The 26,675-nt window shown below is 45.6% G+C and overlaps 1 protein-coding gene and 1 long non-coding RNA gene across 40 annotated transcripts in view; one reads left to right on the forward strand and one right to left on the reverse strand.

Moving 5' to 3' along the window:
* ZNF331 (zinc finger protein 331) overlaps positions 1 to 26,222 on the forward strand; it is a 42,457-nt gene extending 16,235 nt beyond the window's left edge. For 27 of the 39 annotated variants that reach the window (XM_077981663.1, XM_077981671.1, XM_077981672.1 and 24 more), the window contains 3 exons: positions 15,084 to 15,167; positions 16,846 to 16,972; positions 22,744 to 26,222. In XM_077981663.1, coding sequence (XP_077837789.1) covers positions 15,159 to 15,167; positions 16,846 to 16,972; positions 22,744 to 23,999 — 1,392 coding nt within the window. In that variant the 5' untranslated portion in view covers positions 15,084 to 15,158 and the 3' untranslated portion in view covers positions 24,000 to 26,222. Of the gene's footprint in view, positions 1 to 37; positions 2,166 to 6,768; positions 12,872 to 14,902; positions 15,168 to 16,845; positions 16,973 to 22,743 lie in introns of all 39 variants that reach the window. The other 12 variants (XM_077981668.1, XM_028839434.2, XM_077981666.1 and 9 more) reach the window with 3 other exon arrangements.
* On the reverse strand, positions 134 to 6,776 carry LOC144337315 (uncharacterized). Its single transcript, XR_013410289.1, has 2 exons — positions 3,306 to 6,776; positions 134 to 3,170 (listed from the first exon to the last, which is right to left on the reverse strand). It is a non-coding gene; the product is annotated as an uncharacterized LOC144337315 (long non-coding RNA).
* Positions 26,223 to 26,675: the final 453 nt, after the last annotated feature.

The following is a 26,675-nucleotide window of genomic DNA, read 5'->3' on the forward strand; positions in this document are numbered from 1 at the left end:
ATGGCAGGTGTTACCCTTCTGGTTCTGTTTCCCCCAGGCCAGCATCCTTCAGGAATAGCATCCCCAAGGAGGAAGACAAATCATTAAACATCTTAAAAGGTCAGGTGAGTATCCTTTTTTTTTTTTAATTAAATGATATGTGTTTATAAGACTTAAGACCAAACATTAAATGTAGATGACCAAGATCTGAGTCCTGTTTCTGCCTGTTAGCTTTTTGAGCCTTCTGAAGATAGGCTTGTGAGGAGGGCGAAATGCGTTAACATGTGTAGAACCATAGACCCGCACGCTGGAGTGTGAGTGCGCAGTGAGTGCTGCTGTTATGTGATGTCTGTACATGAGGAGCAACGTACATATGAAGGTAACTGGGATGTGTGTTTGCAAGTTCACAAAATGAACCACAGCCTCAAATGGTCTAGAACTATTCTCCTTAACCTGAGGGCCTTCCATAAAGTAATTCACAGCCTCAAATGGTCTAGAATTGAAATCCTTAACCTGAGGTCCTATTTTTTTGTTGTTGTTTGTTTTCATTTTGTTTTGTGGGATTGTTTTTGGAGACAGGGTCTCACTCTGTTGCCCAGGCTGGAGTCCAGTGGTACAATCACAGTTCATTGCAGCCTTAACCTCCCAGCCTCAAGTGATCCTCCCACCTCAACCTCCCAAGTAGCTGGGACCAATTTTTGTATTTTTTGTAGAGATGGGATTTCACTATATTGCCGAGGCTTATCTCGAATTCCTGAGCTCAAGCAACCTGCCCACCTCAGTCTCCCAAAGTGCCAGGATTAGAGGCATCAGCCACCATGCCCAAGCTGTTTTGTGTGTGTGTGTGTGTTTTTTTTTTTTTTTTTTTTTTTTAAAGAGATGGGGTCTCACTTTGTCACCCAGGCTGGAGTACAGTAGTGCAATCACAGCTCACCATAGCCTTGAATTCCGGGGCCTAAGGGATTTTTTTCTCCTTTCCCACCTGAGTAGCTGGGGACTATAGACGTGTGCCTACAGGTCCAGCTGATTTTTTTTTTTTTTTTTTTTTTTTGAGACGACGTTTTGCTCTTCTTGCCCAGGCTGAGCTGGAGTACAATGGCATAGTCTCAGCTCATTGCAACCTCTGCCACCCGAGTTCAAGCGATTCTCCTGTCTCAGCCTCCCAAGTAGCTGGGATTACAGGCACCCACCACCACACCCAGCTAATTTTTGTATTTTCAGTAGAGACAGGGTTTCACCATGTGGGCCAGGCTTGTCTCGAACTCCTGACCTCAGGTGATCCTCTCACCTGGGCCTCCCAAAGGGCTGAGATTACAGGCATGAATCACTGTGCCCTGCAAGGTCTAGCTGATTTTTAACTCCATTTATAATTTTCCAAGGAATATTGTATATACACTTACTGTGTATGTTTATCAATGTCCTTTTTTCCCCCCCCGAGGAGATACTCTGTAATTTTGTGGCATTAAGGAGGCCATGAAAGACATTTAGACTTTTTACCTGTCCCAAAGACATTTAGACCATTGCTATAGAATCAAGGACATTTAGACCACTGCTACAGAATCAAGGACTGTGTTACCTTGACCACAATTACTGTTCGGGATGATTCAAATGATTAAGTAATTATACCACATTCATTTCGTAGGATACACTGCAGCTACAAAGAAGTAAATTTAGAGATAGCCATAAGAAAGAAGAATGCATACTGCATAATATTAAGCACTGCTAATAATTATAAACAACAGTATGTGTCAAAATTACCTAGAAATCCCATTGAATTAGACATTGGAAATATCCAACATGACAATTGATTATTCAGTGAAGGAAGAGAGGAGCCTGGTCACATTTATTAAGCACATCTCTGTACTCAACTGTCTTTTGTCTATTTTGCACACACTTCTTAATTCTTGTCTTGGTTGATTCAGTCTGTTATAACAAAGTACCACAGACTGTATGACTAAAAGGGCAAACTTTTTTTTTTTTTTCTTAAGAGACAGGGTCTCACTATGTTGCCCAGGCTGGTCTTGATCTCATGAGCACAAGCTCTCCTCCCACCTTGGCCTCACAAAGTGCCTGGATTACAGGTGTGAGCTACCGCGTTGGGCCTTTTTTGTTGTTTTTGTTTTGTTTTGTTTTGTTTTGTTTTGAGACAAGGTCTCACTCTGTCATCCAGGCTGGAGTGCGGTGGCGTGATCATAGCTCACTGCAATCTCAGCCTCCTGGGCTCAAGCAGTCTTCCCACGTCAGCCTCCCAAGTAGCTGGGGCTACTGGTGTGTGCCACCACACGTGGCTGTATATTTTTATTTTTATTTTGAGGCGGGATCTCGCTTTGTCATCCAGGCTAGAGTGCAGTGGCACGATCTCGGCTCACTTCAGCCTCTGTTTTCTGGGCTCAAGCAATCCTCCCACCTCAGCCTTCTGAGTAGCTGGGATTATAGGTGTGAGGCACCAAGTCTGGCCTTTTTTTTTTTTTTTTTTTTTTTTTTGGTAGATACGGTGTTTCACCATGTTGCCCAGGCTGGTCGTGAACTCCTGAGCTCAAGCAATCTGCCTACCTCGGCCTCCCAAAGTGCTGGAATTATAGGCGTGAGGTGCCACACCCAGCCAATTTTTAAATATTTTATAGAGACAGGGTCTTGCCCTGTTGCCCAGGCTAGTATCAAACTCCTGAGCTCAAGCAGTCCTTCCATTTCTACCTCCCAAAGTGCTGGGATTACAGGCATCACCCACCATGTCCCGCCACAACAAGCATTTATTTCCCACAGTTCTGGAGTCTGGAAGTCTGATACCAGGGTGCCAGTGCAAGCAGATTCCGGTGAGGCCCTCTTGCAGGTTGCAGGCGACCCCCCCTCGTGCTATGTCCACACATGGTGAAAGGGAGCCAAGAGCTCTCTGGGATCCTTTTTATAAGGCACTAATCCTATTCCTGAGCACTCCTCCCTCATGTGCTAATCACTTTCCAAAGGCCTCATGTCTTAATACCATCACACTGGGGTACAGAATTTCAATATAGGAATCTGGGGAGGAATAAAATACTTAGTTTATCTGGTATCTTCAGAGGCTATTTAGGTACAGTATTGTGCTCAGGGTCAGTGTGTATAAAACCAACTCATTTTTCTTCTCTCATGCCACAACAATAATCAACACAGAAAACTCCGTGACTTGGCCAGGCGCGGTGGCCCACTGCCCACCCCTGTAATCCTAGGACTTTAGGAGGCCGAGCTGGGTAGATCACTTGAGGCCAGGAGTTCAAAACCAGCCTGGCCAACATGGCGTAACCCTGTCTCTACTAAAAATACAAAAATTAGCTGGGTGTGGTGGCGCATGCCTGTAATCCCTGCTCCTCAGGAGGCTGAGGCAGGAGAATCGCTTGAACCTGAGAGGCTGTGAACCTGTGATGAGCTGAGATCACGCCACCACACTCCAGCCTGGGTGACAGAGCAAGACTTTGTCTCAAAACAAAACAAACAAACAAAAAAAAAACGCTTTGTGACTAAATGTGTGGGGGAGAAGCAAGCTGTAGTGGGCATCAGCTGGTGTCCTGCAGTTCAACTCTGACACCGTCTACCTGGATGTGGCATCAGATTCCACAGGTTGTGAGCAAGACTGTCCCACTCTGCCGCACTAGCCACAAGACCAGGCCTCTGGGACATCTTGCCAACCCTCTGCAGGTTGGGGTTCTTATAACATACTCTTTGGCTTCTATTAATGTATTTGATTGACTCATAATTCAGGGAAACACATATACCAGTTTATTACAAAGGATATTTTAAAGGATACTAATGAACAGCCAGATGAAGAGATATGTCGGGCTAGGGTTGGAAGAGTCCCAAGCACAGGAGCTTCTGTTCCCGTGGAATTGGGGTGTGGATGAGTTCTTTTGTACCTTCCTATCAGACGCCTCTTGTTCAGCTGTCCAGAAGGTCTCCTCACCCTGTCTTCTCAGGCCGTTTATGGAGACTTCATTGGATCGTTGTGACTGAAGCATGCACGAATGTGTTGAAATGTGATTGGACAAATAGAGTTGATCTAATGCTAATAGACTGAGGGGGGAAACTCAAGGCCCATCTATTCAGATTCTTCTTGGCCTCTCAGTGCAGCGTTCCTTCCTACAGGTATAGGGCAGGACCCTCTCTGGAGTGAGAGTCCTGTTTTGGGCAGGTGAAAGGAGGGCAAGAGAAGATGAGAGAGAGAGACAGAGATTCTGCTTCCTGAGGCTTGCTTCTGAGGCTGAAAGTGCCCTAACATTAAGATTGTACGAAGGGTTATGGGATTATGAGCCAGGAACCATGGACAAGAACATACACACACACATATACCCCATATATACACACCTACATATATATACATCATACACACATATACACACCTACATATAACATATACACCCCATATACACACACATACACACCTACATATATAGACACACATACACACCACACACACCCCATATATACACTACATATATACACACATATATACACATCATACACACCATATATGTACATATACACACCTATGTATATATACACCATACACACATGTACACACACCCTATATACACACATACACATACTCCATATGTGCATATACACACCTATATATATACACACATATACACGCCATTCACACATACATACCCCATATACACACACACCCCATATACACACATACACATCCCATATATGCACCTATACACACCTACATATATACACATATGATATAAAAACCATACACACACATATACACACACCCCATATATACACAAATATACACACCTACATATACACACACACCCCATATATACATATACACACATATATACACACATATACACACGCATGCATATACACACACCATAACGCACATATACATATACACACTATACACACATGAGCATATACACACACATGCCATACACACACATACATACACACCATACACACACCATACACACACCATACACACACCATACACATATATACACCATATATATACACACATACACATACCCCATACACACGCATACCTCATATATACAAACATATACACACCTACATATACCCACACACACACCATACACATGCATATATACACACATCTATATACCCACACCATACACACATATATACACACCATATATATATGCACATATACGCACATCCACACTGTACACACACATACACACACCATATATACACACATATGTATATACCATACATACATATACATATACACCATACACACACCATATATACGCCCATACCATATACACCATATACACACACATACATATCATACACTATATATACACACACCATATGTATGCACACATATATGCACACCCACAGATAGACACACATATACACAAACATACACACAATTATATCACAAGGTCTGATTGTATTACTGAGACACAGTGAAAGGGTATTCCATAACAGGAAGGTTATGCCTGTTTCAGTACACTGCTTTTTCAATATTAGGCCTTATATCAGTTTAGTTTTGCTGTTTTAACAAATTACTGTAGATTATTAGCTTAATACAGCACAAATGTATTATCTTACTGTCATAGAGGTCAGAAGTCTGAAGTGGGTCTCACTGGGCTAAAAGTCTGAAGTGGGTCTCACTGGGTGTTGGAGGCTCTAGGGGGTATTCTATGTCCTTGCTTTTGCTAGTTTCTAGATGCTACCCATACTCCTTAGTTCATTACCCCTTCTTCCATCACCAAAGCCTACAAAGACAGGTCCTTTTTCCTTCACATCACTCTGACCCTCCTCTTCCAAGTTTAAAGACTCTGGTTGTTACATTGCGCTTGCTTCTTCTTCTTTTTTTTTTTTTTTTTTGAGACGGAGTCTCGCTCTATTGCCCAGGCTGGAGTGCAGTGGCGTGATCTCGGCTCACTGCAAGCTCCACCTTCCAGGTTCACGCCATTCTCCTGCCTCAGCCTCCCGAGTAGCTGGGACTACAGGCGCCCGCCACCATGCCCAGCTAATTTTTTGTATTTTTAGTAGAGACGGGGTTTCACCATGTTAGCCAGGACGGTCTCGATCTCCTGACCTCGTGATCCACCCATCTCGGCCTCCCAGAGTGTTGGGATTACAGGTGTGAACCACTGCGCCCAGCCTGCGCTTGCTTCTAATAAGAGAATCTTCCGTATCTTGGAGCCAGCTGATTAGCAATTTTAAGTCCATTTGCAACCTTAATTTTCCTTTGCCATGCAAGGTAACATATTTGAAAGTACTGGAATTACCATAGAGACACTTGAGAGGTGGATAAAATGGCAAGATCCCATCTCTACAAAAATACAAAAGTTAGCCAGCCATGGTAATGCGCAACTGTGGTCCCAGCTACTAGGGAGGCTGAGGTGGGAGGATCTCTTGAACCCAGGAGGTCGAAGCTGCAGTAAGCTGTGTTCACGCCACTGTACTCCAGTGGCAAGAGCGTGAGACCCTGTCTCAAAACATATGTACACACATACACCCATTTGAGAGGTAGGCCTATCCTTTCAGAGTTTCCTAAATGACTACAGTGTACCTGCTCCCCCATAACTATGTTTGTGTTTGGTATTTTGTTTTAATTTGGGACTATCTCGTTCAATTTCCTTTTTTTTTTTTTTGAGACGGAGTCTCGCTCTGTGGCACAGGCTGGAGTACAGTGGCGCGATCTCAGCTCACTGCAAGCTCCGCCTCCCGGGTTCACGCCATTCTCCTGCCTCAGCCTCCCAAGTAGCTGGGACTATAGGCGCCCGCCACCTCGCCCGGCTAGTTTTTTGTATCTTTTAATAGAGACAGGGTTTCACCATGTTAGCCAGGATGGTCTCAATCTCCTGACCTCGTGATCCGCCCGTCTTGGCCTCCCAAAGTGCTGCAATTACAGGCGTGAGCCACTGCGCCTGGCCTTGTTCAGTCTATTATAATGGGATTAATGCAGGCCTGCTCGCTGGGGAAAAAAAAAAAATTGGTCCCTGAGGAGCTTTTAGAGAACACTCTCTAAATTACCCATAATTGTATAATCCAGAGGTAATTACTGTTTCTAGTCCTCGTTTTTGTAATTAGTGTTTGTAGTCCTCCTTTTTGCCTTTAAGCATGGATGTGTTTTCTTTCTGGAGCATGGAATTTTGCTAATTAATCATGTGAATACACCAGAGACTCTTTAAATCTAGTTTTAAATCTAATCTATAGCAGCAAATTATCAAGAAAGACAGCCTTTAAAATTAGATTCTAAGGCAGAATGATTGCTTGAGGCCAGGAGTTTGAGACCAACCTGAGCAACATAGTGAGACCTCATCTCTCCAAACATTTAAAAAACAAGCCAGGCATGGTGGGGTGTGCCTGTGGTCCTAGCTACTTAAGAAGCTGAAGTGGGAGGATCCCTTCAGCCCAGGAGGTTAAGGCTGCAATGAGCCATGATCCCACCACTGCCCTCCAGCCTGGGTGAAAGAGTGAGACCATCTCAAAGAAAAAAAAAAACAAAAACTAGAAGGCCAGGTGCAGTGGCTTACACCTGTAATCCCAGCACTTTGGGAGGCCGAGGTGGGTAGATCACTTGAGGTCAGGAATTCAAAACCAGCCTGGCCAACATGGTGAAACCCCGTCTCTACAAAAAATACAAAAATTCGGCAGGCATGGTGGCGCACACCTGTAATCCCAGGTACTTGGGTGGCTGAGGCAGGAGAATCGCTTGAACCTGGGAGGTGGAGGTTGCAGTGAGCCTAGATTGTGCCACTGCACTCCAGCCTAGGTGACAGAACAAGCCTCTGTCTCAAGAAATAAAATAACTGGAGATTCTAGAATTTTAATGTTTCTTTCCCAGAACATGACAGTAATCACTGATAAATTCTAAGTAATCATCGGGTGCCTTACAAAATATGGACTTTCCAGATGACATTAACAAGGTTATAGATACAAGTAACAAAAACTGTATAAGTAACATTTGCAAGATAAAAGAATAAGGTGATAAGATGACAATAGTTAAAAATGTTGACATGTGCCGGGCACGGTGGCTCAAGCCTGTAATCCCAGCACTTTGGGAGGCCAAGACGGGCGGATCACGAGGTCAGGAGATCGAGACCATCCTGGCTAACACGGTGAAACCCCGTCTGTACTAAAAATACAAAAAAAACCTAGCCGGGCGAGATGGCGGGCGCCTGTAGTCCCAGCTACTTGGGAGGCTGAGGCAGGAGAATGGCGTGAACCCGGGAGGCGGAGCTTGCAGTGAGCTGAGATCCGGCCACTGCACTCCAGCCTGGGCTACAGAGCGAGACTCCGTCTCAAAAAAAAAAAAAAAAAAAAAAAAAAAGTTCACATGTATCTTCCATTTCACATAGAACACAAGATTCACGCTTGGCGCAGTGGCTCACGCCTGTAATCCCAGCACTTTGGGAGGCCAAGGCGAGTGGATCACTTGAGGTCAGGAGTTCCAAGACCAGCCTGGCCAACATGGCAAAACCCCGTCTCTACTAAAAATACAAAATTAGCCGGGCATGGTGGCACATGCCTGTAATCCCAGCTTCTTGGGAGGCTGAGCAGGAGAATCGCTGGGACTCGGGAGGTGGAGACTGCAGTGAGCTGAGATCGCGCCACTGTACTCCAGCCTTGGCAAGAGAGCAAGACTCCATCTCAAAAAATAAAATAAAATAAAAATAAATAAATAAAATAAAACAAGGTACATATAATGTGGAAAGAGATGTTTTGGTGAAATTAAGAACACAGGCTTGGATGAACCAGCCCAGGTCAGAAATAGAGGAGGTCAAAACTCCTGTGCTGATCAGTAGTGGGATGGTACCTGTGAACAGTCACTGTCACTGTACTGCAGCCTGGGCAACAGTCAGACCCTGTCTCAGAAAAAAAAGAAAAAAGAAAAAAAAATGTAGGCTCTGTGGGTTTTTTTTTTTTTTTTTTTTTTTTTTTGAGATGAAATCTTGCTATGTCACCAGGCTGGAGTACAATGGCGGGACCTCGGCTTACTGCAACCTCCACCTCCCGGGTTCAAGCAGTTCTCCTGCCTCAGCCTCCCGAGTAGCTGGGACTACAGGTGCATGCCACCGTGCCCAGCTCATTTTTGTATTTGTAGTAGAGATGGAGTTTCACTATGTTGGCCAGGATGGTCTCGATCTCTTGACCTCGTGATTCGCCCGCCTCGGGATTACAGGCGTGAGCTACCATGTGAGCCACTGCGCTCGGACTATACATAATTTTTTAAATCTACCTTCTTCCCTTGGTATTTCATCATAAATTTTTTCTCAATTAATGTGCATCAATATCATTAGTAAATGTATTCCGTATCATTATATAACATTATTTATGTATGTGTTCTCTACCATGAGATATTTCAATTGTTTTCCTTTTTAAACATTATCTGCTGGAAAATCTGGAGAAGATCCATGGGTTATCATTGTCCTGGTTGTGATATTTTACTGTTGTTCTGCAGGGTGTCACAGTTGGTGTAAATCAGGTCAAGGGTACAAAAGACCACTCTCTATTATTTCTTATAACTACGTGTGTCTACATTTATCTCAGTTTAAAAGACAGTCTTTCCTAGAAAAAAGCTTATTTTTTTTAACATTCTTAGGCATGCGTTCATATACTACTATAGCTATTTCCTTGTCATAAGTTCTAGAATGTGGAATTTTGAGTCAAAATTAGACATTTGTTCAGTGCCTGCGATAAGCCACATGCTGTGGCTGGTAGTACTTGGAATGAGAGTCTGATTCAGTGGACTCAGCTGCTGCCTGTACAGCGTTGATAATCCAGCAAGGGAAACCAAATAGAAAAAGCTCAAGGCAGCCTGCGGTCAAGGCCGGCGGAGAATTCCAGGTCACTCAGAGAGGTGCCAGGAAGAGGACATCATTCTGAGGACAGCCCCTGATAATTCACGACCAGATAATTCTGAATATACTGACTCTTTGTTGGGATAAATGGAATTTGTTTTCTAGGCTTTATACTTTATGTCATTTTTTTCCTTCTTTAATTTTTTGTAGAGATGAGGTCTTGCTGTGTTGCCTAGGCTGGTCTCAGACTCCTGGCTTCCAGCAGTCCTCCCACCTTGGCCCCACAAAGTGCAGTGTTGGCATTACAAGCGTGAACCCCTACGTCTGGCCTTTTTTTGTCCTTTATCCTTTTTTATTTTTATTTTTATTTTTATTTCTGAGACAGAGTCTCACTCTGTTACCCAGGCCAGAGTACAGTGGCGTGATCTGGGCTCACTGCAAACCCCACCTCCTAGATTCAAGCAATTCTTGCGCCTCAGCTTCCTGAGTAGCTGGAATTACAGGCACGCACCACCACACCCAGCTAATGTTTGCATTTTTCTCGTAGAGATGGGGTTTCGCCATGTTGGCCAGGCTGGTCTCAAACTCCTGACCTCAAGTAATCCGTCCGCCTCAGCCTCCCAAAGTGCTGGGATTACAGGCCACCGTGCCTGGCTAGGAGTAGACTTTTTTTTTTTTTTTTTTTTTTTTTTTGAGACGGAGTCTCGCTCTGTCGCCCAGGCTGGAGTGCAGTGGCGCGATCTCGGCTCATTGCAAGCTCCGCCTCCCGGGTTCACGCCATTCTCCTGCCTCAGCCTCCCGAGTAGCTGGGACTACAGGCGCCCACAACCGCGCCCGGCTAATTTTTTGTATTTTTAGTAGAGACGGGGTTTCACCGTGGTCTCGATCTCCTGACCTTGTGATCCGCCCGCCTCAGCCTCCCAAAGCGCTGGGATTACAGGCGTGAGCCACCGCGCCCGGCCGAGGAGTAGACTTTCTAAGAAAAAAAAGAAACCTTCTTTGTCTTTTGAGAGTCTAATCGCCTCTGACTGCATTTCAAATCAATACACATTTGTGTATGATAAGGGAATGCATGCCTGTTGTTGCAACACATAGGTGCACTTAAGAAACTCAGGATCTCACGGTGTGTCAGGAGTTGTCAAGACCACCACCAGGTTCCTTGTTTCTCTAGATGGACTCACAGGACCCACCATCTAGATCTACTCGTGGCTGATTTATTCCAGCGAAGGGATACAAAGCAAAATCAGCTGAGGGAGAGGTTGCCTAGGACAGGTTAGCAGGAAACCAGGCTCCCCCTTCCTCAGTCCTCTCCCAGGGACATCACACCGGATGTGCCTGGCTCATCCAGCATCGCATTGTGACAACACCTGTTCCATGTTGTCAACCAGGGAAGCGCACCAGAGTCCGTTGGTGCAAGGTTTGGTTTGGTTTGATTTGGTTTTGAGTCGGAGTTTTGCTCCTTCGCCCAGGCTGGAGTGAAGTGGCGTGATCTCGGCTCACTGCAACCTCTGCCCCCTGGGTCCAAGTGATTCTCCTGCCTCGGCCTCCCAAGTAGCTGGGATTATAGGCGCCCGCCACCATGCCCAGCTAATTTTTGTATGGTAGCGAAAGGTTTTGATCAAGGTTCATGCACACACTGCCTCGCACAATCTGAATCTTCTGGACTCCTGGAGGAAACCAGGGGTTCCGTGTAAACCACTTCGTCGTCTATACTGATTTATTCCACTGAAGGGATACAAAGCAAAATCAGCAGAGGGAGAGGTTGCACAGGACAGGTTAGCAGGAAACCAGGCTCAGTTTAGGTGCAGCGAGCCACTCTTACACGTGAAAGAAGAGCGCGAACACTCAGATCTGGTTTTCAGACGCCACGGACCAGTGTTGTGAGCAGGCCGAACGATGGCAGTTTCCAGTTCACTCTGTTAACTGTTCTGCATTGGGGTCGTAGAACTTCCCAGCTTTTCCTTTCTGTTTCTCTGCTTTCTATTTCTCTGTTTTTATATCTCTATTTTTTATATTTTTCTACTGATATCTTACGGTTGGTTTGTCAGCGTGTATGTGTCTGCATTCCCTCCTTCCCTCTCTCTTCCTCTCCCTCTCCATATATATACATGTGTGCATATGTGTATATATAGACAGATGCGTGTGTGTGTTTTTATATATGGCATTTTACAAATGTTATTGTGTCATTCTGTTTTGGTAACCTAACTTTTCTACTAAGAGTATGTCTGAAATATCTCTCATGTCTTTAAATAGTTTTTCTAACTTAACATTCAGTAACCATTTACTATTTTACTTGGATATTCTGTGTGTAATTACGCTGTCAGCTTTTCTGGACCCAGAAGTGCTCTCAGATATCACCTCTGGTATACAAAAAAAAAAAAAAAAGTTGGGTATATTGCCTGAGCAGTTCCTTGTCCACCTGCCATGTTTTGAGTAACATCACCCAATCTAGAGGCCAGAAGAGGTCCAAGTTTGGAGAATACAGCCCCTCTTCACCCTGGAAGCTTGTCTGGAGGGACCAGGGTGGGCTCAGAATGAGACTAAATACTCTTAAACACCCACTCTCAGATCCTAGAGCACAATCCCCCCGTCCAGTGTTAGCTGATCGATGAGGCTCATGGGCACAGCCTGATAGAAAACCACCGTCACTTCTGACACCACTGCGAGGTTGGGGAGATTCCCCAAACCACCCTCAGGTTGAACAGTTCACTAGAGCCAGGCATGGTGGCTCATGCCTATAATCCCAGCACCTTGGGAAGCTAAGGTGGGAAGATCACTTGAGGCCAGGAGTTCAAGACCCGCCTGGGAAATACAGTGAGACCCAATCTCTACAAAAAAAAAAAAGCAAACAAAATTAGCCAAGTGCAGTGGTGCGGTGCAACCTGTAATCCCAGCTGCTCGGGAGGCTGAGGTGGGAGGATTGCTTGAACCCAGGAAGTCAAGGCTGCAGTGAGCTGAGATGGTACCACTGCTCTCTAGCCTGGGTGAGAGTGAGACCCTGTCTTAAAAAAAAAAAAAAAATTCTCTAAAAGTACCCACAGAATTCACTGAAAGATGTTATGCTTATGGTTACAGTTTATTACAAGGAAAGGATACAGATTGTCATCACTCAAGGAAAGAAGTACGTGGCCAGGCGCGGTGGCTCACGCCTGTAATCCCAACACTTTGGGAGGCCAAGGCGGGCAGATCACAAGGTCAAGAGTTCAAGACCATCCTGGCCAACACGGTGAAACCCCGTCTCTACTAAAAATACAAAAAATAGCTGGGCATGGTGGCGTGTGCCTGTAGTCCCAGCTACTCAGGAGGCTGAGGCAGGAGAATCACTTGAACCCGGGAGGCAGAGGTTGTGGTGGGCCGAGATCATGGCACTGCACTCCAGCCTGGGCAACAAAGCAAGATCCGTTCAAAAAAAAAGAAGTACAAGGCCAAGACGGGCGGATCATGAGGTCAGGAGATCGAGACCATCCTGGCTAACACGGTGAAACCCCGTCTCTACTAAAAAATACAAAAAACTAGCCGGGCGCGGTGGCGGGCGTCTGTAGTCCCAGCTACTCGGGAGGCTGAGGCAGGAGAATGGCCTAAACCCGGGAGGTGGAGCTTGCAGTGAGCTGAGATCTGGCCACTGCACTCCAGCCTGGGCGACAGAGCGAGACTCCGTCTCAAAAAAAAAAAAGAAGTACATAAGTTGAAGTCCAGGAGAGTTCCAGACACAGAGCTTCTGGTGTCCTTTCCCTGTGGAGTCAGGACTCATTACTCTGCTGTCTTTGGTGTGTGACAACAGGCGCCAACTATCGCCAACTAGAGAAGCTCACCTAAGCTCTGATGTTGGAAGTTTTTATTGGGCTTCAGCATGTAGACATGATTGACTGGTTGGTTGATTGATTGTCTACATGGTTAATGTCAGTTTCCAGGTCAGCTGGTACCGCATGACCGAAAGCTCCTACCCTGAATCACTTGATTAGTATTTCTGGCGTAGCAAGCCCCCATGAGAAACAAAGACATTCCTCTTAGATGTAATATTGATTAACTTTCAGCACCAGAGGGCAAAGGCCAGACTACTTTTTGGGCAAGTCCACATTCTTTACTACATCCCACCCATCAGTCCCCAATAGGGAGCTGGCCAGAAATGAAGTCCTCCTGTTAAATTGTCTGGGCCTGTCTTTGAGGGGAAAAAAAAAAAAAAAAAAAAAGTAAAGCCTCTTCTGCTGTGTGCAGCTAGGTTTCCTGAGGTTTCATTGAGAGCTTGGTTTAGGTTTGATCCATGATGCTCTTTTTTTTTTTTTTTTTTTTGAGACGGAGTCTCGCTCTGTCGCCCAGGCTGGAGTGCACTGGCCGGATCTCAGCTCACTGCAAGCTCCGCCTCCCGGGTTTACGCCATTCTCCTGCCTCAGCCTCCCGAGTAGCTGGGACTACAGGCGCCCGCCACCTCGCCCAGCTAAGTTTTTTGTTTGTTTGTTTTTTGTTTTTTTTTTGAGACGGAGTCTCGCTCTGTCGCCCAGGCTGGAGTGCAGTGGCGCGATCTCGGCTCACTGCAAGCTCCGCCTCCCGGGTTCACGCCATTCTCCTGCCTCAGCCTCCCGAGTAGCTGGGACTACAGGCGCCCACAACCGCGCCCGGCTAATTTTTTGTATTTTTAGTAGAGACGGGGTTTCACCATGGTCTCGATCTCCTGACCTTGTGATCCGCCTGCCTCGGCCTCCCAAAGTGCTGGGATTACAGGCGTGAGCCACCGCGCCCGGCCAGTTTTTGTATTTTTTTTAGTAGAGACGGGGTTTCACCGTGTCAGCCAGGATGGTCTCGATCTCCTGACCTCGTGATCCGCCCGTCTGGGCCTCCCAAAGTGCTGGGATTACAGGCTTGAGCCACCGCGCCCGGCCTTTTTTTTTTTTTTTTTTTTTGAGACAGAGTCTTGCTCTGTCGCCAGGCTGGAGTGCAGTGGCGCAATCTCAGCTCACTGCAACCTCCGCCTCCCGGGTTCAAGCTATTCCCCTGCCTCAGCCTCCCAAGTAGTTGGGACTACAGGTGTGTGCCACCACATCTGGCTAATTTTTTGTATTTTTAGTAGAGACAGGGTTTCACCGTGTTAGCCAGGATGGTCTCCATCTCCTGACCTCGTGATCCGCCCACCTCAGCCTCCCAAAGTGCTAGGATTACAGGCGTGAGCCACCGCGCCCAGCCTGATCATGATACTCTTAACCTTTCCCAGATATGTCACGGTTATGTGTTTGTTTTGGGAAGCCAAGACAGGAGCCAGAAGGTCATATTACATATTACATCCCTGGGGAATATGGGGACCCCGGGTGCACCTGGTTTTAATCTCTCTTTTTCCGCCCCTAGCTCTAGCCTCTCAGAGTTTGTGTCTTCTTCAGTGGAAACCCCAAGAAGACTGATCAGTTCTTCAATTCTAAAACAATGGCCCAGGTAAGTGTGTATTTCTCTTTCCTTCTTGAGCTGTGAGATTTGCGTTTGGTGTATCTGCTTGTGAATTATCTGAAGCCTTTTATCTAGTCAAGCTCTTCATAATTACCTATTTCCCAGTTCTTTCTATTCCAGTGAATGATAATGCCATATAACTCCGCATTGCCTTTTGGGGAAATCACAGAGCACGTGATTCAGTATCTCCTATTTGCTCCCTTTTGGGGCCAGGGTAATGTTGGAGCAGTGAAGTAGCAAAGTCCATTGAGGGACATATTTAAGTCAAGTCCGTGGTTCAATGAGTTAGATATGTTGGTCCCATTTGACCACGTGAGAAACGAATCCTACACTGAGCATGCTTTCTGCGTAGATAAGTGGGGACGCTCATATTCACTGGTCTGTCTTAGTATGTGCTCAGATCCCAAGCTTGATGGGACTTTTGGAAGGAGTTGGGGCTGTGATTAGGACCTTTGAACAGAGGTCGTGTTCCTGCCGGGGAAGCTGGGGGGTAAATTTTATTATTGAATGGATCTCTCAGACTGCAAGATGATTCTAAATCATCTGACATCCTTATCCTCTAATTCAGGAACAGGGGGCCAGGCGTGGTGGCTCACGCCTGTAATCCCAGCACTTTGGGAGGCTGAGGCAGGCGGATCACAGGGTCAGGAGTTCGAGACCATCCTGGCTAACATGGTGAAACCCCATCTCTACTAAAAATACAAAAAAAAGTCTTTCCCAGGGGAAAGACTGGGTTGGGGATGGTAAGAAACATGAAGATCTTCCAGTATGGAAGTAGGAGATGATTGCGTACCCCAGAATTGGAGAAAGCCTTAGGTGTTTTGGTCAACCTAAGTGAATAACTATAATGAACAGTCTGACTTAACCTGTGTGGGAATTTTTTTAAATGCTTAAAAGGAAGACTGCTTAAAATGTAGTTTGGCATGATGAACCTGAGGCTTGAAAACATTCAAACATGCGAACCCTATTTTCTTTTTCTTTTATTGGGATAGAGTTTCGCTCTTGTCGCCCAGGCTGGAGTGCAGTGGCACAATCTCGGCTCACCGCAACCTCCGCCTCCCGGGTTCAAGCAATTCTCCTGCCTCAGCCTCCTGAGTAGCTGGGATTACAGGCACTCACTGCCACGCCTGGCTAATTTTGTATTTTTAGTAGAGATGAGGTTTCTCCATGTTGGTCAGGCTAGTCTCGAACCCCCGACCTCAGGTGATCCACCTGCCCCAGCCTCCCAATGTGCTGGGATTACAGGCGTGAGCCACCACACCCGGCAAACCCTATTTTCTAAAATAAAAGATCTTAAACAAAAATCTTGATTTTTCTTCCCCCTTAGAAGAAAAAATGCTGTAGGAATCCACACTTGTTGAGAACTTATAAGGCAGACATATAGCAGACACTGCTTGTCAACAAGAAGAAAGCTTGGATTGTTTTATCCACTTCCTGGCCGGTTTGACTAATTGAGGATTCTGCACAGTACAAGCCATTTTCTCTGCAGCAGCAGAGCTCTTCAGTGACATGCAGGCATTCTGCTTCCGTCACAGTTACGCTGATGTCCTTACCGCCCCCTGCCCATGTCACAGGTGTTCACCCTACCCAGAGGGGGCCTCTTGTCTCCTTCATCTGGAAGCTGTTTCCTTTCATTTCATCATGCATATGTGGGTTTCTGTTTCAGGGTTTGGTGACATTCGCCGACGTAGCCATAGACTTTTCTCAGGAGGAGTGGGCCTGCCTGAACTCCGCTCAGAGGGACCTGTACTGGGATGTGATGCTGGAGAACTACAGTAACTTGGTCTCACTGGGTGAGTTGCACACCTCAGATAACTTAGACTGCCTCCTGGAATATCCGCTCTCCACTGTGAATTTCAGGACCATCTTTCAAGAAACTAGTTGAATTTCTTCTTCCTGTTCCCAAGGAATGTATTGAGCCATACTGGTATGGCCATGAGCATCAGACACCTTCCCCTCCCATCCATTGGTTACCTTCCCCCCTTCATCGACTCCCCCTGTAATCATCTCTCTTCCTTAATGTCCGTGGAATGCGTTGGAATTCTGGGATGTTTATTTCATGACCATCTTCAAAGGAACCAGTTTGTCCTATGAGGTTATGTTTATACCCAAATTGCTATTGGTGGTCTGTGGTACTCTAGGGACCCACATCTAGGGAAAACATGTGGACACAGTGCCTATATGTTTGAAGTAGAGTAGATTAGACAAACAGAATTTGTATAAAACCAAAGTGGGCGTATTTCATGTCTTACGTATCATACCCGAAGTGAGGTTGAAAGTTACAATCCCTGAACTTTGAGTTAAACATTGAATGACAATATCTTGTATACATCTCTGGAAACTTATTTTTCTTCTAGCAAAATAACAACAATGATACTGATAGCTAAGCCGTCTATGGTGACACTGCCTGTAATCCCAGCTACTCAGAAGACTGAGGCAGGAGGATCACTTGAGCCCAGGAGTTAAAGGCTATAGTCATACCACTGTACTCCAGGCTGGGTAACAGATCAAGACCCCATGGCTAAAACAATAAATAAACAAATAGGAATTTATATATGTTTTATATATATACAGAGACACACATATATACACATTTTTTATATATATATATGCTTACTGTGTGCCATGTACTGTTCTAAGCACTGTGTGTGTAAGTACATTTCATTTGATTCTCACAAGCAGATGAGACAGGCACAATCATTGTCTATTTTGGAGATGAGGATACTGAGGCACAAAGTGGTGTGGTCAGACAGAGGGAGCAGGAGCTAGAATCAAATCTAACAATTTTGGTCCCCAGGTTCCATCCTGCCAGCTGCCATGTCCCGCTTGCCTCCAGGCATAATGCCTACAGAAACTTAAAATAGGACTTTTTCTTGGCCAGGCACGGTGGCTCACGCCTGTAATCCCCAGCACTTTGGGAGGCTGAGGTGGGTGGATCACTTGAGGTCAGGAGTTAGAGACCAGCCTGGCCAACATGGTAAAACTCTGTCTCTACTAAAAATATAAAAATTAGCCAGGCATGGTGGCACATGTCTGTAATCTCAGCTTCTCCAGAGCCTGGTGCAGAAGAATCATTTGGACCTGGGAAGCAAAGGTTGCAGTGAGCCAAGATCGCGCTATTGTGCTGCAGCCTGGGCAACAGAACGAGACTCTGTCTCAAAAATAGTGAAAAATAAGGCCGGGTGCAGTGACTCACTCCTGTAATCACAACACTTTGGGAGGCCAAGGCGGACGGATCATAAGGATAGGAGTTCAAGACCAGCCTGGCCAACATGATGAAACCCCACCTCTACTGAAAATACAAAAATTTACCAGGTGTGGTGGCACATGCCTGTATTTCCAGCTACTTGGGAGGCTGAGGCAGGAGAATCACTTGAACCCGGGAGGTAGAAATTGCAGTGAGCTGAGATCACGCCACTGCACTCCATCCTGGGCGACAGAGCAAGAATCTGTCTCAGAAAAATACATAACTAAATAAATAAATAAAATATGACCTTTTCCCTACCTATCTAGTTTCCTGTTTGTTCTTTATTCCTTTCTCTTTATAAAGTCTTTATTAATAGCGTTTCCTTTCCTTTTTTTTTTTTTTTTTTTTTAAGATGAGATTTTTTTTTTCACTCTGTCACTCAGGCTGGAGTGCAGTGGCGCCATCATGACTAACTGCAGCCTCAACCTCCTGGGCTCAAGTGATCCTCCCGCCTCATCTCCCTGAGTAGCAGGGACCACAGGTGCACACCACGACACCCGGCTAATTATTGTGTTTTTTTGTAGAGATGGGATTTCGCCATGTTGCCCAAGCCGATCTTGAACTCCTAGGCTAAAGCAACTCACCCACCTCAGCCTCCCAAAGAGGGTGGATTACAGGCATGAGCCACTGCACCCGGCTCAATAGCATTTTGACTTCTGGTTGTTATAAATTTGATTAATAATCAAAAACTGTTTAAGGCCAGGCATGGTGGCTCACGCCTGTAATCCCAACACTTTGGGAGTCCGAGGTGGGCGGATCACCTGAAGTCAGGACTTCAAGACCATGGCCAACATGGTGAAAACCCATCTCTACTAAAAATACAAAAATTAGCCGGTGTGGTGCTGTGCGCCTGTAATCCCAGCTACCCAGGAGGCTGAGGCAGGAGAATCACTGGGACCTGGGAGGCAGAGGCTGCAGTGAGCCAAGATCATGCCACTGCAGTCCAGCCTGGGCAACAGAGCAAGTCTCAAAAAGCTGGGCATGGTGGCCGTGCCTGTAATCCCAGCTGCTTGGGAGGCTGAGGCAGGAGAACTGCTTGAACCCTGGAGGTGGAGGTTGCAATGAACTGAGATCACACCACTGCACTCCAGCCTGGGTAACAGAGCAAGACTCCCTCTCAAAAAATAAAAATAAAAATAATTTTTAAAGAATTTTTAAAGTTTTGAGCTTGAAATTTTTCCTCAAGTTCTATGTCCTCTAGCATTTTGTTTTTTTAAAGGAGGGCATATCATTTCTAAGCCAGATGTACTGTCTTACAGAATTAAGGGAAAGAGCCTTGATGGTTGTGAGGGAAAAGACAAGACAACAATAGCGAGGAAAGTGAGAGCCAGTTAGCCACCCGTACAAAGGGCATCCCCGCTGGGCAGGGAACAGGCACACCCTGAGGTGTTGGAGAAGCTTTCTCCAAAGGTTCAGGCCCAAAGCCTCTAGGAAAGAAAGATCTTAGCCAGGCGTGGTGGCTCATGTCTGTAATCCCAGCACTTTGGGAGGCCGAGGTGGGCGGATCACGAGGTCAGGAGATTGAGACCATCCTGGCTAACACGGTGAAACCCCGTCTCTACTAAAAATACAAAAAATTAGCCGGGCATGGTGGTGGGCGCCTGTAGTCCCAGCTACTCAGGAGGCTGAGGCAGGAGAATGGTGTGAACCCGGGAGGCGGAGCTTGCAGTGAGCCGAGATCGCACCACTGCACTCCAGCCTGGGTGACAGAGCGAGACTCCGTCTCCAAAAAAAAAAAAAAAAAAAAACTTACCACGAACTTGATCTTCACCCCATTTCCCTGTCACCTTGTTTTTCCTGTCATATTTAACCCCATTTGATGTGCTGCTGGTGCTGCGGGTCTGTGGGCCACGCCTTTAGTAGCAGGGGTAGAGGTGACGTGATCCTCTGCCCTTCATCATTCCTGAAAGTGTGTTAGCCCCGCTTTAAGCACCCGTTTTCTTTTTCTTTTATCTAGGTGTTGGCAATACCGCTTCCTGGGTGCTGGTCATGTACCTCCACCATGAGGCACCTAGTATCTGGTTGTAGCTCTTTGCCGTTGGCGGTCATTGGCAGTGCTCACATTCATTACACTGGGGCTCAAATGCTGCGCGCCTATCACTGCCCCTTCATTTATTAGCCTGTAATTTAAAGAGAAACTTTGTTTCATCTGCTAATTGCTCATGCAGTGGCACTGTTCATATTGGATAACGAGGATAAAAACTTTGTTCTTTTCCTTTGTTGGTTTTTACGTTGTTTTTGTTTTTTGTTTTTTGTTTTTTTGAGACAGGGTCTTACTCTGTCACCCAGGCTGGAGTGCAGTAGTGCAGTCTGGGCTCACTGCAGCCTTAACTTCCCAGGCTCAAGCCATCCTCCCACCTCAGCCTCCCGAGGAGCTGGGATTGTAGGTGCACACCACCACGCCTGGCTAATTTTTATATATTTTTTTTTTGTAGAGACAGGGTTTTGCTGCTTCCCAGGGTTTTGCTGTTTCCCAGACTGGTTTTGAACTCCTGAGCTCAAGTAATCCACCCGCCTTGGTCTCCCAAAGTGCTGGAATTACAGGCGTGAGCCACCGCACTTAGCCAATTGTCAGTTTTTATAATAGAGGATTGGTTTCCTAGCATGCTCCAAAGCTGGCCGTTTAACATTTTGTAGTATCCTTATGAACTCATAGATTTAAACGTTTGCTGTTTCTCAGTCCTTTGCAGTTAGCCTCCTTCTTGATGCTCAAGTTCTAAACTTTTTCTTATTATTGTTCTAAACTTTTTCACATTTTTAATTAAATGTAGTCTTGTAGATTATCTTTTTTGTTGCTTTTGAATGTTGTATTCTTTTACCCAGTTGCTTTTTTTTTTTTTTTTTTTTTTTGAGACAGTCTCTCTCTTGGCTCACTGCAACCTCCACCTCCCGGGTTCAAGCAATTCTCCTGCCTCAGCCTCCCAAGTAGCTGGGATTATAGGCACATACCACCATGCCTGGCTGATTTTTGTATTTTTAGTAGAGATGGGGTTTGTTTGTTTGTTGTTTTTTCTTTTGAGACGGAGTCTAGCTCTGTCACCCAGGCTGGAGTGCAGTGGCACAATCTCGGCTCACTACAACCTCCACCTCCCGGGTTCAAGCGACTCTCCTGCCTTACCCTTCCGAGTAGCTGGGATTACAGTCTCCCACCACCACGCCCAGCTAATTTTTGTATTTTTAGTAGAGACAAGGTTTCACCATGTTGGCCAGGCTGGTCTCGAACTCCTGACTTCATGATATGCCCACCTCAGCCTCCCAAAGTGCTGGGATGACAGGCATGAGCCACTGCGCCCAGCCTGTTTTTTGTTTTTTTTGGTTTTTTTTGAGACAGAGTTTCATGCTTGTTGCCCAGGCTAGAGTGCAATAGCGTGATCTCAGCTCACCGCAACCTCTGCTTCCCAGGTTCAAGCAATTTTTCTGCCTCAGCCTCCCAGGTAGCTGGGATTGCAGTCATGTGCCACCACACCTGGCTAATTTTGTACTTTTAGTAGAGACAAGGTTTCTCCATGTTGGTCAGGCTGGTCTCGGACTCCCAACCTCAGGCGATCCGCCTGCCTTGGCCTCCCAAAGTGCTGGGATTACAGGCGTGAGCCACCACTCCCAGCCCTTTACCCAGTTACTTTTAGTAATACTGCTGACATATATGTGTATCAGTTTCAGAATGCTTTACACACAGCTATCCAACTGCATATTGTTTTGTTACAGTACTTCTATATTTGATTTTCTTTGATTTTCCAAGTATACCATCACATCATCTACAAATACTTGTTTTCATCTTCAAAATAGGAAATAATAGGACTAATTGTGGGGACCTTTTTCATGTTTGACTTTAAAACAGATGTCTCCTCCCAGCACTTTGGGAGGCCGAGGCGGGCGGATCACAAGGTCAGGAGATCGAGACCACAGTGAAACCCCGTCTCTACTAAAAATACAAAAAATTAGCCGGGCGCGGTGGCGGGCGCCTGTAGTCCCAGCTACTCAGGAGGCTGAGGCAGGAGAATGGCGGGAACCTGGGAGGCGGAGCTTGCAGTGAGCCGAGATCGCGCCACTGCACTCCAGCCTGGGCAACAGCGTGAGACTCCGTCTCAAAAAAAAAAAAAAAAAAAAAAAAAAAAAAAAAAAAAACAGATGTCTCCAAGGAATTCTCATTAAGTATTGTGCCAGAAATAGAATCTACATTTTAACAAGAGCCCTGGGTGATTCACATTTATTCTACTGGATAATTTTTATTACTATTAGACAAGTTTTTGGTTTGTGGTTAGGTTTGTTTGTACTTGTGTCCCTCTAAAGGAAACAAACTATGTTCTTTTTTCCCAGATTTGGAGTCAGCATATGAGAATAAGAGTTTACCTACAGGAAAAAACATTCATGAAATAAGGGCTTCCAAAAGGAATTCAGATAGAAGAAGTAAATCCCTTGGCCGTAACTGGATATGCGAAGGTACGCTTGAAAGACCGCAGCGCTCGAGAGGGAGGTATGTCAATCAAATGATCATCAATTATGTAAAAAGGCCTGCTACTAGAGAAGGTACCCCTCCTCGACCACATCAGAGACATCATAAGGAGAATTCCTTTGAATGTAAGGAGTGTGGGAAGGCCTTTAGTCGTGGCTATCAACTTAGTCAACATCAGAAAATCCATACTGGCGAGAAACCTTACGAATGTAAAGAATGTAAGAAGGCCTTCCGTTGGGGCAATCAGCTTACTCAACATCAAAAAATTCATACTGGGGAGAAGCCGTACGAGTGTAAAGACTGTGGGAAGGCTTTTCGATGGGGTTCAAGCCTCGTTATTCATAAGAGAATTCATACTGGTGAAAAACCCTATGAATGTAAAGACTGTGGAAAGGCCTTTCGGCGTGGTGATGAGCTCACTCAGCACCAGAGATTCCACACTGGGGAGAAAGACTACGAATGCAAAGACTGTGGGAAGACCTTCAGCCGTGTGTATAAACTTATTCAGCACAAGAGAATTCATAGTGGGGAGAAGCCTTACGAGTGTAAAGACTGTGGGAAGGCCTTTATTTGTGGTTCAAGCCTCATTCAGCATAAAAGAATTCACACAGGTGAGAAACCCTACGAATGTCAAGAGTGCGGGAAGGCCTTCACTCGAGTCAATTACCTCACTCAGCATCAGAAGATCCACACCGGTGAGAAGCCTCACGAGTGTAAGGAATGCGGGAAGGCCTTTCGCTGGGGTTCGAGCCTCGTGAAGCACGAGAGGATACACACGGGCGAGAAGCCGTACAAATGCACAGAGTGCGGGAAGGCCTTCAACTGCGGCTACCACCTCACTCAGCACGAGAGAATCCACACGGGCGAGACCCCATACAAATGTAAGGAGTGTGGGAAGGCTTTCATTTATGGGTCCAGCCTTGTGAAACACGAGAGAATTCATACCGGGGTGAAACCCTACGGGTGTACAGAATGTGGGAAGAGCTTTAGTCACGGCCATCAGCTTACACAACATCAGAAAACGCACAGTGGGCCGAAATCCTACGAATGTAAGGAATGCGGGAAGGCATGTACCCACCCAAACCATCTCCGAGAACATCAGAGGATCCACAACAGTTGAAGAGCCTCTTGAACACCGTAGCCCGCTCGTATCTGTGGTTTCGCTTTCCACAGTTGGTTATCTGCAGTCCACTGCAGTTCAAAAATATTAAATGGAAAATTCCAGAAATAACGAATGCGTAAGTCTCAAATGGTGTGCCCTTCCGAGTAGCGTGATGAAATCTCTCTGTCCGGCTCTAACCGGCCAGGGCTGTGAATCGTCCCTTGGTCCAGCACAATCACGCTGTCTACGCTACCCACCCTGCTCGTCACTTAGTAGCCGTCTTGGTGATCAGACTGACTGTCATAGCATCACAGTGCTTGTGCTCAAGCAGTCCCTGCTTTGCTTAACAGCGGCCCCAGAGCAAGAGTAGTGATGCCAGTGATTCGGATATGCCAAAGAGAAGCCACAAAGTGCTTCCTTTTAAGTGAAATGTTGAAAGTTCTCAATAAGGAAAAAGAAAAAAAATCATATACTGAGGTTGCTAAGATCTACATGACAATAAGATATTTTGGGAGAGAGAGATACCTACGTTCATGTAATTTTATGACAGCATATTGTTACAATTGTTCTATTTTGTTAGGTACTGTTGGTAATCTCTTACTGTGCCTAATTTATAAATCAAACTTTAGATACGTATGTACAGGAAAAAATGTAGTATATAGTATCGTATATATGTACAAGAAAAAAACAGAGTACTATCTGTGGTTTCAGGTATCCACTGGGGGTCTTGGAACGTATTCCCCTCAGGTGAGAGGGGACTGTTGTACAAAGAATGTAGGAAGGCCTCTAGACTACATCCATTCCTTCCTCAACACGAGGAAAAATCATGGTACAGTTTAACATAAGAAAGCCTTCACTGATCACTGTTTTCTTATTTTATGTTTTTTTTTGGAGACAGAGTCTCCCTCTTGCCCCGGCTGGAGTGCACCACCACGCCTGGCTAATTTTTGTATTTTCAGTAGAGACAGGTTTCACCATGTTGTCCAGGCTGGTCTTGAACTCCTGACCTCAGGTGATCCACCTGCCTTGCCCTCCCAAAGTGCTAGGATTACAGGCGTGAGCCACTGCATCCAGCCCACTGATCACTCTTCTGCTTACAGAATATCAGAAGTCATTCTAGAGGCAAATTTGAATTGTGGAAAAATCACTTTTTCTTAATGATTGTGTTTTTGGTGTAGACGTTTTTATTGTGTAGGTTAGTTTAATGAATACATAAAGACTACCAATACCATTCTGTCTTTATTCCGTGGCATCTGTGGAATAACCCTGCTAATGTAACATGTGAAAAAGCCTTTAGTCATGGCACCCACTCTCTCAGTTGTCCCCACCATCCCCCGCCCTCCTCCCTGTGAGACACTGGGCCAAAGGCTCACTACCCTTGTGTGTTGTCTGGCACACAGACACTATTGTGCATTATTTGTACATAATGATAGTCACATCTACCTGAGACTGCTATTGTGGAAATTAAATGTTTGGTACATGTAAAGTCTTTGAAAGTGTAACTGGAATATTGTATAAGTTCAATAAATATTAACTGTTGTTTTTATGATCATTACTACCATTTGTGTTGCCATTCGTGAATTTTTACAAGAAAACTCCCTGTGGGTGCAATGAGTCTGGAAAAGACCATTGAGCCTTCTAGAAGAAAACATTAAGAGATTATTGTCACAACCGTGGGTTATGCAATGATTTCTTAGTACACAAAACACAGCAAACATAAAAAGTCGTTACACTTCATCAAAAGTACAAAGTTCTGTTCGTCAAATGATGCTGTTAAGATAGGGGAAAGACAAGAAACAGGACTGGAAGAAGATATTTGCTCTACAGTACACCTGACAAAGGAACTCTCATAGAAAATATAAAGAATCCCTCAAGTTGGAAAAAAAAAAATCAAATTAAAGGGGAGAAAACTTAAGCACGTCTCAACAGAAAATCACCAAATGGCCAACAAGTAAGTGAAAGTGTATTCAATGTCATTGCTCCTCAAGGAACTGTAGAGTAAAACTACAATGTGCCGTCACTGTAGACAGTCACCAGGATGATCAGATTAAAATCACAGTAACAAGGTCGGTTTCTGATGTCTCGCCACAAAGAAGGAGGATAAGGGAGTGAGGTGATGGATGTTAATTAGCTTGATTTAATCATTCCACATTGTATACATGTATCGGAACGTCACCTTGTACTCCATCAATATAATGCAATTATTATTTGTCAACTATTAATAAAGAAAATCAAAGATGAGCAGGTCTCTTGGTTGGATATTGAAACACGACCTATTCAAGAAGGAACCCCGCCAGCAGACTGCACCTCTGCCAAATCCTGGCGGTGCCCCACAGCAGGGACAGGGCAGGAGGGAGGTGAGCGGACTGGTCCTGGGGAAGGGGTAAGGGCCCGGAGTAGAGTTGTTACAGGAAAGGGGTGCCAGTCCAGGCCCCAGGAGACAGTTCTTGGATCTCACACAAGAAAGAATTCAGCAGCCGGGCGCAGTGGCTCACGCCTGTAATCCCAGCACTTTGGGAGGCCAAGGCAGGCAGATCACAAGGTCAGGAGATCGAGACCATCCTGGCTAACATGGTGAAACCCCATCTCTACTAAAAATACAAAAAAATTAGCCGGGCGCGGTGGCGGGCGCCTGTAGTCCCAGCTACTCCAGAGGCTGAGGCAGGAGAATGGCGTGAACCCAGGAAGCGGAGC

This window comes from Macaca mulatta, chromosome 19 (genome assembly GCF_049350105.2).
Source record: "Macaca mulatta isolate MMU2019108-1 chromosome 19, T2T-MMU8v2.0, whole genome shotgun sequence".
NCBI classification, from domain to species: Eukaryota; Metazoa; Chordata; class Mammalia; order Primates; family Cercopithecidae; genus Macaca; species Macaca mulatta.